Genomic DNA, 18,275 nt, shown 5'->3' on the forward strand with positions numbered 1-18,275 from the left:
AGGTATCCAGATCTTCTTACTCAGACATAAGGTGGGTTGTTTTCTGGTTATTTGTGGGGTTTTTTTGCTACTCAGGGAACTGAATTTCACAAAGTTTTTGTTGCAAGCCAGAGAAGGAAGCATCTGGCCTCATGGGCTGAAGTGGAGGGATAGAACTGGGATAGAAGAAAATATCTGGATAATGACTCATGACAGGTATTTGTTTGTTTGTTTGTTTACTTAAATATTTTTACCAGCAAAGCAGAGTCTGGTGTGCAGCCCATATTTCACCAAAACAAAAGAAAAGCCCTGAACTCCAACACACCTGGAAGAGGAAAGCGAGACCCAAATCCTGCAGTTTGGCAGCCAGTAAACACCTGTCAATCAAACCACCACCACTGCAAACAGCTGGACTAACTGCCCCGAGCACCAGCGGGTCCAAAGCCCCAACCCTGGCGGAACCCTTGACAGTTTTTTAATGCCATTTCCCGCTGCCCACGCCGGGGGAGGGGGAGATTAAAACAAAATAACGCCGAAGAAGTGAGAGCCTCCCCCGGGGAGCTGGGGGCTCGCTGCGGCGGGGGGAGTTGGGGGGCGAGGCCGGGCCGGGCCCCGGGGCCGTCGCGGCGTGGGACAACGCGGGACACCGCGTCCCGCGGAGCCGTGCGAGCCCTCCCCGCTGCCGCGGCGGCCCCGGAGGGCGGGGGGCGGGCAGAACCGGGCTCGCCTCGCCTCTGCTTTGGAGGGCGGGGGAGGAAAGCGGGGACGGGGGCGGAGGGGGGGGGGGTTGGGGGTGTTTCGGTTTTTGTTTTGGAGCCGGGAAGCCGGGAGCACCGCCAAGGCGCAGACCCCGGCGGACGGGGGCAAAGTGCCGGCGCGGGGGCAGCCCGCCCTCTCCTTTCTTCCTCCCCCCTCCTGGCCCCGGCTCCGCGGGTGCGCAGGAGAGGCTGCGCGGGGCACCGCGCCCCTGAGCCCAACTTTCCTGCCCGTCCGCCGGCCCCAGCATGAACCAGACGGCCGGGGTGACCAACAATGTCCGCTGCTCCGGCAAGGGGCCCAAGGTAAGAGCGGCCGCGGGGCTCCGCGGGGCGCGCAGCCCGGCGCGAACGGGGCTCGGTGGGGTGCGTAGCGGCGGGGCTGCCCGGCTCCCCCCCCTCCCCATTCCGCTGCTGCCGTTCCCTGAACCTGGAGCTGAGAGCATCCTCCTCCCCGCCGGGCCGGGCAGCAGCCCCCTGCGCTCGCCGCCAGCCCATCACTTGGCGAAGTTCGGCATCTCTCTCCCCGCTGGTCGTGGAGCCTCCTCCTTGCAGCGCTGCGCGGGCCGGGCGGGTATCGGCTCCCGCGCCCCTCCGCGGGTGCGGTGCCGGGGATTTAACGCGTTCGGGCTGCGGCTCGGGGAGGTGTCGAAGCGGGTTTTTCGGAACCGGGGATGCTGCGGCCTCGCAGCCCCAAGTGCTGGAACGGTCCGAGCTCACGCTCCCGCTTCGAAAGGGTTAAAACGACTCGAGGGTAAAGATTTGTGCTGGTGTGTGACCTGGGACCATCTCTGTGTCTCCTGCTTTTGCTTCTTGCCACGGGGCGTTTGCAGAGCCAGCGTTAAAAAAAATAAATAACTGGGAGAAAACACCTTATTGTGGACTCAGCTGAATTCAACAGACGTGTAATTGGCTGCTCGCACCTGATCCAGATCAAATTTGCATTAACTGCTTTTTGATAGTGACAAACATGGCCCTCGCATTTGCCTTTACAACACTGACACAGTGCAATAGAAACTGGAGTTGGGTAGATGTATGTGCCCCCTTGTAGACAATTCTGTTGATGCTCCTTCTGCAACTCTTTGAAGTGTTTTTCAGTGTTTGTATTTCTGTTTTACAGTGGATTCCTTCCCTCCCTTCCCCCCCGCCCCCCCCCCCGAGGTTTCAAATGCCTTCTTGAGGTTAGTGTTTTGTAAAAAGACGTGATTCCATATTTGCAAATGCGATGCACCTTAAAGAAATGGAAAATTTACTTTTTGCCAGAAATGGTGCTCTGTTAACTTTTTTTTTTTTATTTTTCCTCTTAATACTAGCACAGCATCTCATCTTCTAGACTTGTGTTGTTGTTTGAAATGCTGGTGCTGCTGCTCATCTGGTTGGGTACTCCATGTCTAGTCAGTACAGACCTGACTCTACAAACTCTTAGGCACACGGATTTACCTTCTGCCTCTTCTTCTGTAAAGTGAATGCAGTTATTCCTCCTTTTCTCATACAATCTTTTTAGGATTAAACCCACTAATCATGGGGCTACGCAAGTATTAAAAGATGCGACATGATGAGGGCTGTGGAAGTACACAAGCAGATTAGATGAGTCTGCTGAAATTATTTACTTAGCTCCATGACTAATCATATATTTGAAGTTAAACCCATGTATAAGCTCTTTGCATAATTCTAGGGCCTTAAATTGAAGGTCCTCCGTGGGTCTTGCCTGTAATTTCAACGTTGGGCCTCCCTTCTTTGCACTTTCGGGTTTTCTTTGAGTTTTGGGTTGAACGGCTAAGGTTATTGCAGATCAGTAATAATTTATTGTATCAAGCTGCTGACCTAATGCTTTAACACAGAGGGAAGAGATAGGGCTCAAATGTGTATGTTCTCAGCACATGATAATTGATACATTTGTATTTGTCTTGAAGGCATCTTCATCTTATTTTCAAATGCTGTAGGTTGTGGATATTTCTTCCATTGGAAATAAATATATTTTTTCAAGTCAGAAGATTGACATGATTGATGGTTTCAGGTTTTTAATTAAAACACAGAAAGCTCCATGCATGACTGATTCAGTTGCAAGGAAACCTTGCAGAGTTCAAAAATTAGAGTGTATCAAACAGGGCTGAAAAAACAAATAACGGATCTATAAGAGGTCCATGATGGAGTAGACCAGGGGCAGAATAGAGAAGCTTTTTGTTATGCTAACTTCTAAAACACAGAAATGCTTGTGAGATGTTTAGTATCTTTAATATCTTTTTTTTTCTCCTGAAAAACAAATAAAACCCTAAACAAAATCACAAACAAGACTTTTCTGACTTTCCTAATTGCCTAACTTTTGAACTCACTAGCCAGTTTTAGCCCAAATTGTCAGAACACAAGTGTTGCAAATGTCAGCTTCCTACAAGTGTCATGGAAATCAATTGTTTAATAGAGAAAAAAGAGTATTTAATACACAAGTAGAGAAAGAAGCAAGGAGAAATATGGTCATACTTCCTTTACTTGCCCTATCCCAGCAACCAGTCAGCTGTAGCTGCATCATGGGCTGTCCTTTGCCCATCACAGGCTATGTAAAGGTTGTGAGGGAATGGGAGAAAGGAAGGGGTATAGCACAAAATGCGGAAGAACTGGAAGTTTATGGTGGAAAAGAAGCAGCCATGGGTGAGGGCTGGGGTGTTTGCAAGAGGGAGTGGGTTGAACAAATAATGCAGGGGCAAAAATCCATCATAAATCAAACACTGTTGTTTCCACTGCTCATGAAACCACTTGGTGTGAGTTTTCTTTCTCCAAAAAAATACATCGGCACGTTGTGTCGACTCAAAGAGCTGTAAATGCCAACTCAGTGGGGCAAGGTCATTCTTCTTCCTGGCTATGCTCTCGCTAGGCAATGGGCACTTAGACTTCCAATTTCTTTTGCAAGATTTACAGCTTTGCCCAGTTGTGATGAGCAAGGGAGGTAACAATTTCAAGGAGGGCTACAATTAAAGCCCTGAAGTAGGTAGCTTGATTGTAATTCCAAACTCTAGTAGCGCATGCCCACTAAAACATATATATTTTTCTTGACGTTTCTATGTAACGCTTTTTACCTGTTTTTAACCAAGTTCTAGTTCTAAGCCACTTGTGAGTGCTATTGAAAGACTGTGATTTATTGGCTAGAGAGAACTATTTTTGAGAAATAGTTTGTGTACATACAGCTTCTAATGCTCTTTTTTTCCTGCCTGTGACTAATCCCACTGCCTTTCCTAAGACAATTTGTGGGAGGAAGGTAAGAGGATTCACCCCAGTGCTGGAATGAAAAGCTTAATCGTAGGAACGTTTCTGATGTGTTGGGGTGGTGAGCCCGAGAGCCGCTGAGAGTCTGTACAAAACCAGCCACCTCTCTTGTGTGGGCTGGGAGCAGGCTTTGACTCCGATTAAGAAAGTACACATTATTGGAAAGTTATTGAGATCCTGGCATAAGAATTTGGGGTTCGGTTGCCAGCTGTCACATTTCAACAGATTTCTTGAAGGAATTAATGAGGGCTAACTCCATATGGGGACCCAGACTTTTCGGCACTGCATGTTGCAGCTCCTGGCTTTTGGCTTTTATTCAGCAGTCCAGAACCCCATGCCAGCCAATGCAAGGCACAGAAATTGTGTCTGAAAATTCACTTCTTTTCTTAGATTAGTACTGAGGAAGATGCTGTGAGAAGGCACTTTGTTTCATGTTGGGATTCCCAGTTTCATCTATCTCGAGAGAGGAAAATCTACAGAAAACATTGGGAGTCATTTCTTTCTTTAGAAACAACTCTATTTGGGGCCCTCCATCTGGGTGGGGTGAGCAAAGGGGTATCCTGTGGAGCAGGATTTGTGGATCTGGTGTCTTCCAAGAGTTGGTGAGGATTCAGAGACCCACCAGCTCCCATCCTTTGGGGGACTGTCATTACCAGCAGGAGACAGGCTGCTCCACAGCAGGAGCCCTCCCATCTCCCCTCTTGGAGAAGAGCCAAAGCAGAGCGCAGGGCTGTTTTTTGGAGTGGGGAAGGTGGGAAACCACCGTGTCTCTTGGGGAGGAAGGGGATGCATGGCTCCTTTATTTTATATGAAAACACATTTAGCCGAACCACTGGCACAATCTGGAGGGTAAGGTTTGAACCCCCAGCTTTGTACAGCAGCCTCAGCCGTACGTTAGTGCATACTGGTTGGCACAACGCTGCTGCTGATTCAGTCTCTTTTGACTTTTCTCTCACCGTATTTTTGAATGACTACAGCTGCTGTAGCTGTTTTGTGTGGAGCTCAGTCTTGGACATGGTCAGTGTATATCCTCGGGGTCAGGTCTCCTGACTCTGAGACCTGTTGTTGTGTGAGATGTAGGTACAGCTCCTTTGGCACACACTGGTGGCCCCAGTAGTGTATCACTGATAAGTACCCAAATAGCATATGTGTGTTTTGAGGGTAATGCAGTCTTTTTGCTACCTAAATTGCACTGATGTTGTGTTAGACGTTTAAATCTTTTTTTTGGATCTAGGCTTTAACCTCTTCCTGATTCTGGTCCTGATGTGTGGGTAGGAGATAAGTGTTTTCTTGTCTCAACAGGAGTCATGAGAGTCATTCAGGCTGTACGGTAAAATGAAGCAACGCTGAGTTAAAACTGAGCAAATGGTATGTGTGTTAATCATGGATTTTCTAGATGTGGCTTACAGGACACATTTTGGCTATAGCAGACACTAAGCAAGCACCCTTCCTCCCTCAGCTTCAAGTGTGTAAGCATGGAGAAAATCTTGTTGAATCAAAGTCTTGAGGTTGGGACTTCTGCCTGAATAACTGTAACCTGATTTTTAATCTGCAATAGTGAATGCTCGAGGATAACAGCAAATCATTTGGACAGATATTTTTTTTTTCTTTTAAAGAAGAGACAATTGTACTAATTAGCAATATTGGTATGTAAGAAAGTGGGTGTGAAAACAACTCGATGAAGTAATTTTAAGTCTTTGTTAAAGTAAAGCACACTCAATTAAGCTGAACTGGAAGTACGGTTTTGATTGCACCCTTGGTTGCTCTCCCATTGTTTTGAAAAGAACAAAATTAACCTATAAGAAAAGCAAATTGCTGATGTGGGATGTTCCTGCAGAACTGAATCTTTGCAAGGAGTTGCCCTGATCTAAAGGGGCAGTGCAGTGTTCATACAGCCGTGGTCAACAGGTCAATAATGTCCTTTTAACAGGATATGAGAGAGTTTGTTTTTTATAGTCATTCATTCTTTAAATGATTAATAAGAGATTATTGCATTTACAGTGGGTGAATCTAATTTCATTCCCTTTTACATGAACTATTCCCCCTCATGTGAATTCCACTGATTTCAGTTGAATTACTACTTGTTTCTGTTGGTTTAATTGCAGAGAGATTCAATACCTCTAAAGTTATGGAAGCAATAGAGCCACAGCATTTCTAGCACTCTTTGATGCAGAAAATGGAGATAAGGAAGCTATGGTAGCTCCTCTGTATTATTGCTGAAGCAGAAACGGGTTCAGTTTTACTTGCATCTTGCATTTTACTATGTGTGGCAAGTTACCATGTATGGGCACAGCTAAGCAGTATATTTTTGAGTTGTCCAATTTTAATACTCTAGTGGGAATGCAAGGTTGACTTCCACACCTAATAAGTGTTAAAGTAGGGCTTGATGTAGCTGCCAGGGCTTTAAAACATGATCAGTCAGCTATCTTTAAAATCCAGCCTAGCTTGGAGGGCAGTCCCTTAGAAATTACACTTCCATCTCAGAACATTAACCTTTCAGAGTGGTCTAATACAGTATTGCATGAGAGCCCCAGCAAAGATCAAGGCCCAGTCCTGATGGATGTTGCAACCCAATAGAGACAGAAACGGCTTTGCCTTCAGAGCATTTGTGGTTTAAGTTGACAATAAGAGGCAAAAAAACTGGAAGAAGGGGAGAACTACTCTAGTTTTACAGGCAGTGAAGTAAGGTGCTGAGTATAAACCACCAAGCAACAGAATAATAACAATCTCAAATTCTGTGGAAATTGCAGGCTAGGTAGAGAGGGTAGACTTGAAGTTGAGCTTCTCTGCCATGGAAAATAAAGGCAATGCTTGCTATTGGCCATTTAAGAGCCAGCTGGCTCATCAGCGTCTGTTCCTGACATCCCACGAGCATATCCCTCTCTGTGAAGCATGTTATCCCTTGCCCAGTGTAGGTGTCAGCAGGAAAAAGCTGTGGACAAAGAAAGGGGAGAAACCTGTAGACTTGAGTCCTCTGTCCATTAGGAAGCCAGGTGTTAGTTTGGCTCCTTGTGGAGCAAGGATTTGTTTTGTACGTGGCATGGAACTGCGTAGTGGTGATTTAACTCTTTCCCCTATACCGGTTTTAATTGTCTGTTTTCTCTATCCTTTGTGGGGGATCCTTCACAGAGCTGCAGAGGCAAAGCCAGGCAAAACCTGTCAAAACTAGGAGTGGTGAACTCCAAATAAAGAAGAAAAGCCAGGCAACTCCAGGGAAAGTGCTCGAAGCTGTTTTTTGTGGCATTCTCTGTCTTTCTTGAAATCTGTAAGTTTTCAGTTGATGTTATCCAGTACGGGTGCTGAATTAGTGAGAGAAGTTTTGCTTCTGTTGATAGAAAGAAGATTTCAGAAATTTCTAGGACTTTAAGCAACCCAGCCGAAGGATTTTAGGAGTAATGGCTGTGGGAAGTTCTTGACCAAATCTTGTATTATTTCAGGCAGTGAAATCTGCTTTCTCTATAATTCTACCTGTGAAGCTGACGGTTTTTGTCAGTTAATTCCAGCCATGTTCCCTTGAGTGCTTCCTGGGAGTGCCAAGTGTCGACTGTTCTGTAAAGCTCCCACCAACAGGAAATTTTGAAAGGAGGATGATGGCAGGTTCAAGACTAGAAGTTTCAGTGGAAGGCTAAAACACCCCTTTGAAGGATGGGAAGGCAGAGGGAGATGGGCAGGCTGACTTTATAAATGCCCTGACTGATCAAAAACCTCCTGGAAGGGGTCACGCTTTCCCCGACTGGAGGGAATCCAATCGCGAGATGCAACCTAGGGAAGAGCAGGCTCCTCTAGTCCTGCTGTTGATGGAGCATCTTGTCTAGGGTATTTTGGGTGATGGGGAGCAAAAAGAGCCAAGGGTTTTGTACCGTTGTGCACCAACGTTATACCTTGCTTAGAACAGCTGTTGGTTTAAGGTTTGAGAGAGCGCATGAGAATGGAGCCAGAGAAGGACCATTCTCCCCTCAGTAAATATTTGCCAGGAGCGTTATGGTGGGGCTGTGCAGAACTCGAGGGGCTTCCAGTGGTGCGTGGGATTTTGTTCTCCGTACCTCTGCAGTGCCCTTCGGCACGGGGAGCCCCGAGCCCTGAACATGAACGAGCTCTGGGGATCGGCGATGCCGGAGCCGTCCTGCTCCCCGTTGGTTTGTGGGCGCTGCTCTCTGCTGCTGTTTGTCATCTTTAATGAGAGCTGAACACGCCATAAAATTTTATTGGGTGTTTATGCTAACAAAACTAACTAACAGTTGGTGCTTTAAGAATGCAGCCGGAGCTCTGAGTGCTATAACCGGAATCTGCAATGGCTTTTTAACTGGATGGAGCAAGTGTGTGAGTGCCGATGTCGTTTAACAGTAAACTATTTTATATTAACTTTGTATTGACCATAACTGATTCATTGAAATAAAAAAAAAATAAAAATCTTAGCATGATATGTGCTTTAACAAAATAATGTTTTCAGGCATTTGCTAGCTAGAAGCTCTGTCAAAATTGTGGGGTTCATTTATAATACCAAGAGCAATGGGCTGATAATCAAAATGAATTAGCTTAGCCATTTCAATACTTTAATGCTGAAGTCAAATAACAGGAAAAATATTTATTTCAGCATTTTGATTATGATGTTTCCCAATGAAATAGTTACAATATCATGCTGTGAATGCTGTATGGACTGCTCGAGGCCATAACTTCAGTGAGAGTACAAAGGACCTCTAAGCTATAGAAAAAAAGGAAAAGAAAAGAGATTCACTTCAGACTCAGTTTCTTGTTCACTAGAACACATTTGGCTTATTTCTATATTAACGCTGTTAAGTAAACATAGGGAAGTAATTTGCTTTCATTCATTCATTTGTTTATTTAGCACTTTTATTTATTTTCATGCAGTTTTCCCATGCCTGGTGTGGACAGAGTTTGATGTTTGTGATCTTTACATTATGCTGGGCATTTTTATGCTGGTTTTAAAACAAAATAACCAGATTGACATGCTGGGATATTTTATTTTTTTTTAATGAAAAGCACCGATTTACCACATATTTACGCAGGTGTAGGTAGGGCTGGTTTGCATTTCATGGCATTACCAGAAATAAAGTTTGGCTAAAAAGACTTGTGCTAGCACTCAAGGGGAATGCCCCGATTCCTGGATTAAGCTCTGAGTTACACTGGGATACTGGCCAAGTGGTTTAGGCTTTATGTTTTCACATTGTCACTTTATCATAGATCCCAGCTCATTATCAAGGCCAGACACTGCTGCCGTCATGAAAATGTTCTCCAACCTGCTTTTAACCTCCCAGTGTAAGCGTGGTCTTGGGGATCTAATGTGAACCCACAGCAGTCAGTGGTAGTTGCATCATGCTGAGACTGGGGCAAATATTCTGCTGTTTTTTTTCTGTTGGTAATAATAAGGATGAGCATTTCCTTTGCATGGTCTGTGAGCTCTTTGGTGGAGAATAACAACTTGATAACCCACTAAGTGGGGTTCCCATCCTTACTCTTGGCCTTAAGTTATTGTTCTTAAAATCTGAGAATTTAGCAAACTTCAGTGTCATTAAGAACATATTCTCCTTTGGAATGAAGGAAAAAAGATATAGGAGGGACAGAGATAGGCAGTTGCAGGGTCCCAGTATGGTGACATGCAAACCTTGCTCCAGAAGAGGACTTTGGAGGGAAGCATACCCAAAGGGGCGAGTTGTGTTGCAACCACAGAGCATGTGGAAGAGAAGAGGGGAGCACACCAGGGTTTCAGCTCACTTGAAAGGAAGGTTATTAAAATTATAAAACCTCGGATAAATTAAAAAGAGAGCAGGTACGGCACTCCTAGGTGTCGTGGTTCAAGTAGGCAGAATGAAATAACGCTGCAGCAAAGCCAAGGCTTGTCCTCAGTGAGAGCCCCGGGGAGAGGGTTGGGGGCTGACAAAGGTGGTGGGTTCTGAGCTTCTCTCAGCTCTGCTGGCAAGTTGGAAAGGGGCAGGTCATCAACATTTTGAGGTCAGCTAACTTGCTCGTTTGCAGATGGCATCTGAAATTGGAATGCGAGGAAGAGGCTGAAATTATGGCAGACAGATGTGTGCTGCTGGTAATTTACTGCTACTCAGGGCAGCAGATATACACCATATGCCTTTTTTTTTTTTTTTTAAATGTTTAGTTTATGCTTCTAGGCTTTTGACTTTTCTTGGACTTTCCTTTAGCATCCCAACATCCTAGTGTTTGCAGATTTTTAGTGCAGTTTTTTATTCAAGTCAGATTTTGCTGGATAATGACCTCACACAGAGTCTTTGGCACTGCTTTACCTCTGTTCTCCGAAGTGGAGGATTGGTTAGCTTTTCATAAGAAACAAGTCCAGAAAAGATCCACCAGCAGGGACTCTCTTCAGTGTTATCTCTATTGCAGCACTCCATAGGAATGCTAGTTGCGTATTGGAACACAATTGAACGAGAGGCTCTCCAGCCCGAGAGCATAACACCGCTTCCTACATCAAAGAACTTACATTTTAGTTTGTTCGTTGGTTTATGATCATCTCTCAAACTAAGGATTTTATCCTTCGCTTTGTATTCTCGCTGCTTAGCATTGATTTCTGTGTGTGATCCCATTGATAGTCATGGGGCGTCTCTCACTCTGCTCAACATGAATCAGGGTTATATCTGGGACCCAGTGAAAGCACGCAGTATGATACGTTTTCCTTGACACGCTGTGTTGCTTCACTGCCAGTCCTCTTGCCTGACCACCTGTTGCACAATTAATCTGCCAGCAGAGAGGCCACCAAAGTTTTGCAGTCACTTACTCCAAGTTTAGCTGCTTGTTATTGTCATAGTTCTCTTCTCCAGCAGGTCAGGACTACCCTTGAACTTCCCGGGCCCGGCTCTCTGCATGCTCTGTAGCTCCATATTTTATGATTTGTTCCAACTTTGGTCACTTGAGTTATCTCGATCTTGCTAAAATTCCCTAAGGCTGCAGCTGCATCACAGAGCATATCTGCAACTTGCCCGTGTCTTTCACTCCTTCGTTTAGGGTTCATTCTTGCTTCCTTCCTGTATCTGCTCTGCTCTTGCTGTTTTCTGTATGGCAGGGGAGGGCACTGAATATTCCGTGATATGAAGAAGTTAATTTACTTCTAGTGGATAAAACCAGCTAGTTTTCCCTTATTTTGAATAGTAAGAGAAATCTGCTTGGGCTTTTTGTTAATCTGTGTGAATTGTTGCCCATAGAGGGCATTTATAGCATAAAAATATATTGCCTTGCTGGTTTGTCCAACTCAGGGACACCGAAGGACTGGTTCAGATTGAAACACAGGTATCTTCACATGGGCCACTGAAAAGGTAGTGACAGCTCTTGGTTGCTGCGGCTTGTGCTTTTATGAAGGTATTTCAAGCTGCCACTCAGAAACTGCACCTAGAATTTCTGGCCATGTATGCTCGTAACGAAGGTGATGAAGTCATTAGCTAAGGATGGAGGGAGGAAAGAAATTGTTTATGGACCCTCAAACTCTCTATTTATGGCAGTAATTCAAGTGTTTGTGTTTTCTTTCTCCTTTGTCCCCTTTTCTTTTATTTGCAGAACAGTAGAAAACTTCAGTGCTTTTTTATGACTTTAATGGAAAGTAATCAATGCTGTGCACCATCGCAGCATTATGATAAAAATACCTCAGTTAAAACTATCTTTGACAGCAAAATATTATAAGTGACCTCCAATGATTAGCCTTCCTCAGATACTTTCCTGAGGTAGCTTCATTATATTTTACAGCATATATTTTGCACCAGAGAAATTCTGATTGGCAGCTGATACAGACTAATGGAAAGACAGGGAGATTATTCTCTCTTATTTTAAGCACAGGAGGGACATCTGCGTCTAACTTCCCATAATGTCAGCAGAAGCAACATACCGAAATCTCTTATGTGCTGATGGAAGAATTGCCTCTAAAGGTGTAAAGCATAAAGTTTATTGAAGAACCCAGTAATGAAGAACTATGGTTCCCGGTGCTTAAAATTTTATTTTAGTGATTGTATAAAAATGAGGCTTCCAGCACTTTAAATTATAGTTTATAGAGATCTTACCACAAATTACTTATTCTTTCTTGAAACCTCCTCTCTTACTTCCTTGTGAGCGTTTGTTAGATTTGACTTTTGATGGGGAGATCATCCAGAAGGAAAAAAAAATTTAAAAAATCAATATTTTATTCAATAGAAGCTGTCACATACACTCTTATGCTTTGGAAATAGAAATTGAAAAGAGTTAGGAGAAAGCTAGCAAATTACAATGCGGTCCTACCGCTGTTATTCCCAGACTTAGCAACTTAATTAAGACCGTTATGCTGTTCATGTGAATGATGACTGTAGCCAAATGACAAATAGCTGTTCTTTGCAGAGGCTGAAGCACACAGACGCACCCAAATACTAAAATAAGATGATAAAATGTAGGTGTTACCAAAGCAAAGGTGTGTGTTTACACTGTGTTGTAGAAAAGATACCTACTGTCCCATGAGTTGTTTGAAAGCCAGGATGCATGATCTCGTCAGCAGTACCAAGTGACAGCGTTTGCCAAAAAAGGGATTGTTTTCATGAGTGGGAAGGGTATACTGGAGCATCACTGATGAGGCACCTTCTTTCGGATGTGTAAATGTGAACGAGCCTTCACATCTTGGCTACATATTTATATGTGCTGTAGCAGCACTCCTAATCACCACTATAACAGCATTCCTAAGCATGAAAATTCATGTATTTTCCAAGGTTTCCAATTTCATTTAATACAACAAAAAAGAAAAGCCAAAAAAAAAGAAAGCTCAAGTTTATAGCCAGTATTGCTGTAGAGGTGAAAAAATACCATCAGAATGATGCAGAGGTGTTGACTTGAGTCCTTAGAAAGACCAAAACGCTCTCTCTGCGCTAACTGGGTAATGGGTGTAAGGTGATCCCTGAAGGATAGGACTCAGTTTAAGGATTTCAGCACCAATATTTAGGCACCTAATTTCTGTTCACGTGTAACCTAGGGGCAGGATTTTTCTGCAGTAGTGCTGCGTGAGATGTGCCAGGTATCCTTTCAGCTGCTGTGCCACGGGGATATGAATTTCCCATGGGTCTTGTGTTGTGTCTGCCAGCACCAGCTGTGTGTCTTGGAAATGCAGGGACATCTCAAATGATGCTGGGTATCTTCATTTAGTCAGTAGAATTCTACTGGTTATAATTAGGTCAGGCAATACCTAAACTCCCATTATAGTCAATGGGACACAGTCAGTAGAGTCCAGAGAGCGATGAAGCTCACTCTAAGGTCGCCATGGGCTGGCTGCTCCCTGACTTGCTTCTTATATTCCATTGGCTTTTTTTGACTAGATCCATGTTAACTGTAATAGGAGTTTAGACACCTGACAGTCACGTATGCACCTAAACATAGGCATCCTAATCTCAAATTGCATCCTTGTAGCGTTAGCCTTGTCTAGTGTGTTGCTAGTTGTCAGTGTGGGTAAGAAAAGCTGGGAAGAATTATGGCATTAAATTCTTGTCTGTCATTTCCCAAGAGCCAGAATGTTTCTTGTAGGTCAGGACGGATGGCTGAATACTAGAGTGTAATCAGCATAGCTGAGATTGCTTTATCTATAATAATACAAGGCACAGCACTCAGAGCTTGGGGGGGAAATGACCGGTTTTATTTTGCCAAAATTCAGGTTTCAGAAAAACTTGGGTTATTCTGATCAGGGTAATTGTGTCAGCAGACTTAGGTTGATGTCTGCATTTCAATCTTGATGAATTCTTGGAGAGGCAGCCTGTTGTCTGGACCAAGAGAAAAAGGATGCCCATTTTTTTTTCTTTTTTTTTTTTTTTTTTTAAAGGGTAGTCCAGCCAAGCCAATCCTTTTGAAACGGGCGAATAAGCGTTGCAAAAATGCTGATATTGGTGCACAGAAGGTTTATGAATCTCCATGTGGAGCGGAAGGCAGATGTAGATAAAGCAGGCAAGGTTAAATCATGCTTTGCCTGTAATTGTGAGCATGATATCAACGTCGGTGTCTTTGACTGCAAGGTCCTTTGGGAGCCCTGCAGGGCACGGTACAAACATTAGCTGGTCAGCTACTACTCAGGCCGTGCCTCGTTTTGTAAATGTTGCTCTAAATAAATTTAATCAATAATGAGTTCTTGGATTGAAAAATACACTGCTTTCTGTTGATACCATATATTTTTTTGGCACAGCAGATTCCCCTCCCCTTACTGCTCTGAGAACTAGAGATGAGTATACACTTCACTGCTCAAAATAAGGACCAAGGCTCCCTCTCCACTCCCTTAACACGGGTTTAATGCCAGGATGGTGACATTTCCCTTAGTCCTGTTGTCATAACCCCAGTGGACTTCATCTAGCACATGGCTGTCAGTAAAGAAAAATCAGGCTGTGTCACTATTGCTAACAGCTCTTGCTATATTAACAGTCCTACCCTGATTCTTTCATATTTAGGAAATCAAATCTTATTTAGACCTTTGAGATGAGCAAGTGTTTGGAAGGTTATTTTTTGGGAAATATAGCTGGGTTTAGTCTCTTTTTCTGGTAGGTAGCTTTGGCTTGTTTAACATTTAGAGTTTTTTGTGGGTTTGGTTTTTGGTTTTTTTTTATTATTATTATTTAGTTCTGCTTTTTAAAGGGGATTTATTTTTCCATTTAGAAACAACTGTCACTATGTCTAAGTGACAGAATAATCTGTAAAGATCAGAGGGGAGAACATCAGCTCCTAGGGGAAAACATGGACACATTAGAAAGTTATTTTCAAAATTCTGCCAGTATTTAGTAAACTGTGTTTTAGAGGCATTATCCTCAGAAGGGAGGAGATTAGGAATGAAGGAAGAGGCAGTCATCAGCTAGGATATTTCCGTGGGCTCCATAGCAGTAGTGTTTCAGCTCCTCAAAACCTCTAATGAGATTTTCTTCAGATAACTGCTGATTGCTGTTAGATTGGATTGGATTACATTAGATTAGTGTTACTCCAGTTTTACAGACAGTGGAACTGAGAAACAAGGACAGCAGGGACTGGATTTTGAAAGATATTTAGTCACTTATGTATTCAAACATGACATTTGGTGGTCCCTGCACAAGTGTATGCTGTTACCTGGGAGGTGGGAGCTCTTAATAGAGTTTTTCCTTTTTGTTTGTTACTTTCTTTTTTGAACATCCCAGGAGTGCTTTCCTGAAACATGTAATTTTGAAGCCTACCTCGCTCTCCCGGGTTCCTCTGGGCCGCCTGTGGAAGAGCAAAAGAAATGAGTCCAGGCTTCACTGTTGCCTATCAATAAATGAACCGTTCAATTATTTTTAGCTCCGGCTGGCAGAAGGAAAGTGGTTGTACTCAGGTGGTCTGGCGACATCCCTGGAGACCACTGTAGCTGTTGCTGCTGGCCTATACATCTCTGGAACTGTAGGTTCCTGTCTTGCGCTGATTTCAGTGGGCTTATGTATCTAAACATTTCAAATGCTCTATCCCTTTAAAACTGCTCCTGGGTCTTTCTGACTTAGGAGTATCCACTGCCATCAGGAATAACAGCTTCGTGTGTAGTCCCTTGCTTCCATCTTCTAACTATCAAAAATACAATCCATTTTGTGCAAATGAAACACTTAGACCATGGTTTCAGGTAAATTTGAGTTTGGCCTTTGAATTACTTTTAAATTCACTCAGATAAACAGACCAAGGCCAGGCTGGATGGGGCTTTGAGCAGCCTGGTCTAGTGGGAGGTGTCCATGCCCATGGCAGGGCTGTTGGAACTAAATGATCTTTAAGGTCCCTTCCAACCCAAACCATTCTATGATTCTATGGCATTTGTAAACGTTAAGTTTGTGTTGTCAGAATTGGGGACCATATATGATAATAGGAGGATGCTCCACAGTGGTATTGAGGTGAGGTTTTGCAAGCTACATCTAAAACTGCCATCAGCTTCACTACTGCTAACTCTGTAAATAAGTAAGGTGTACCACCAATGAGTTATATGACTTCAATAGTCCTCAGAGCTTTGTAAGCACGGTTTTGATAGGATTGAGTTACTCAAGGCCTCCTACCTGTCCGTGGGCGGTGGGCATCTCAAAAAAAATAAGTGACTGGGCAGTGTCATCTGGAGTTGGTGGGAGTCTCCTCTCAGACCCAATGGAGAGAAAGGTGCAGAATTGAAGATGTCCCATATTTTAGCATTCCTGGTGGGCTGGTGCTGAGCAGTTTCAGGAGGTTTCAGGCTGGTTTTCAGGAAGCCCCTGTGCAGTAAAATGACAAGATCCTATTTTGAGGTGCTTAATTCTCTGCAAGGCAGTACATATAATCTAGAGTTTGGGACTTTACCAATGTCTGCTTCATTACTAAGTCTTCTATGGTCTCTCCACACTAAAAATTATAAACTGTCTTCCTGTGCTTACTACAAATTTTACAATATCATATATATCACATAGGGGAGGAACACTGATGCCCACCCAGAACTCCTATGGGATGAAAACAGAATACTACCAATTGTTTATTATTTGTAAGATCACAATCCAAAACTCCCAAAAGGGAGTTTTCTGGGATCTCCTGTTTTATCTGGTCAGGTCTGATGGCTTTCTGCATGCTGCGCCTGTGATATGTGAAAAAACGTAGATCCTTCATGTGGCTTCTGCTGTGCAAAACCCCTCCATGACACTTAATTAGCTCCAGTTTGCAAAGCTCTGAACAGAAGTCACTGAGAATCTCCCTCCTTTGCTTTCTCCTTGTGTTTGCTGCGTGCAGAGAGCAGGAACAGAGGACTGTGTAGTGACCTGAGTATTTTAAACTATGTTTTTTTGCCGAATGCTGCTTGTCACCTTTTCCCAGAGGACCTCTGTTCCCCAGCTCTGTTTAAGAGTGGGGAAGTTTGTCTGGAGTGAAGCTCTGAGGTCTCCTCATTCAAGCCCAGGTTTTTGTTCATTTGGACTCACGCACACTCTGCTTATCACCAGAGTGCTCCGCTGCTCCTTGCATTGCTCCATGACAATATTTTAGTCATGAGATTTTGGCATTGTTTTCCTCTTTGTAACATCCCTTTTTTCCCATTTCCCTCATTATTTGAAGGAAAAAGGGCAGTGAAAGTTTTTGGAATACGTGCATGCATAATTTTCTGTAAGCTGACTTGTATCCTCCTGCCTCGCTGTGGCTTGAAATTAATTTTAGATTTTTAAAGCAGTGATCTACACCATTAGAGTCTTGCTGTCTAACCAGGCACAGTGCTTCTTGAAAGCTGCCACTTCCTTCAAATAAAGATCAGAAAGATAGCAAACTGAGAAAACCATGCTGTTTAGAAACAGATAGCGTGCTTTATTGAACCAGAACAAGCAGGCTGCAGGGATGTACTGTTGGTGTGCATCATCTTCACCTGTGCATTGGTTGCACTCATGGATTGATAGCCGGCAATAATTGGCTGCGACTTTAAGACCCTAGCTGTGCCTCGTGCTTGACGGCAAAGTTTCAGTAGAAAATGTGAGTGTTATATGAGCGCCTACAGCATATTTTGACGTTGGTCTTTGGGCATAGCCAAATATCACAAGGGAAATTCAGGAGAGCACAGGGAATGGAGGTGGCTCTAAGGCTGTCAAGCTTGCACTAGCTTCTGGCATCCCAAGAAACTACTGCAGCAGCCAGAGATCAACAGTGACGGACCAGTTGAGTCTCAACACTGTCATGATGCTGAAATGTTTGAGTTAGGTTGGAAACAGGGTGCCTAACTCTGGCATGCCATTCCCAGCAGGAACCTACCCTTTCTCCTCCCCTTTGGAGTGACCTTTGCATGTGAAACCTTGAGGCCAAAGAGGAGTGGCAGTGCTGTGTTTTTGCAGCCAGCACGGCTCTTCTCAGCAGAGCCCTCCTTACTCTCTGGGTGGCTGCCAAACATTGCAACCCCCTCCTGCCACAGCGTATCATGCAATGCACGTCCATGCTGTTCCAGCTTCGCAAGCTCCCTGTGCTCTTTGCCCTTCACCGCACCCCAGCGATGGAGATCCTGATCCCCAGGGGGTCAAGTCAAGAAGCCTTCACTTGCCAGTAGCAAGTAGAGGCTGTTGTACGGCATGCAATATTTAGCACTCCATCCATCTCCTGTGCTACTTCTAAGGTTCCTTCCCTCCACCTGCTCTGAGCAGAAGGTCTGAAGCCTGGCTGAGAAATCGGGACCCTTCTGTCTAATTTGGTTTTATCTTTTAGCAGCAGCGAATTAACTCTCTTCTAATAAACGCCAGATATAATAGTAAGTTGCATACTGAATTCTGTGCCTTTCTCTTTAACGCCTTTAGTTTTTGTTGTGTTATGGAGAAACTACATGGTTTTTTTCCCTAGGAAAAA

At 44.0% G+C, this 18,275-nt stretch overlaps 1 protein-coding gene across 1 annotated transcript in view; it reads left to right on the forward strand.

The window, feature by feature from the left end:
* Positions 1-968: 968 nt before the first annotated feature.
* The window catches only part of DPP6 (dipeptidyl peptidase like 6), a 570,235-nt gene continuing 552,928 nt past the window's right edge, over positions 969-18,275 (forward strand). Inside the window, exon 1 of the mRNA XM_074574110.1 lies at positions 969-1,040. Coding sequence (XP_074430211.1) covers positions 984-1,040 — 57 coding nt within the window. The 5' untranslated portion in view covers positions 969-983. The remainder of the gene's footprint in view (positions 1,041-18,275) is intronic.

Source organism: Larus michahellis, chromosome 2, assembly GCF_964199755.1.
Source record: "Larus michahellis chromosome 2, bLarMic1.1, whole genome shotgun sequence".
Taxonomy (NCBI): domain Eukaryota; kingdom Metazoa; phylum Chordata; class Aves; order Charadriiformes; family Laridae; genus Larus; species Larus michahellis.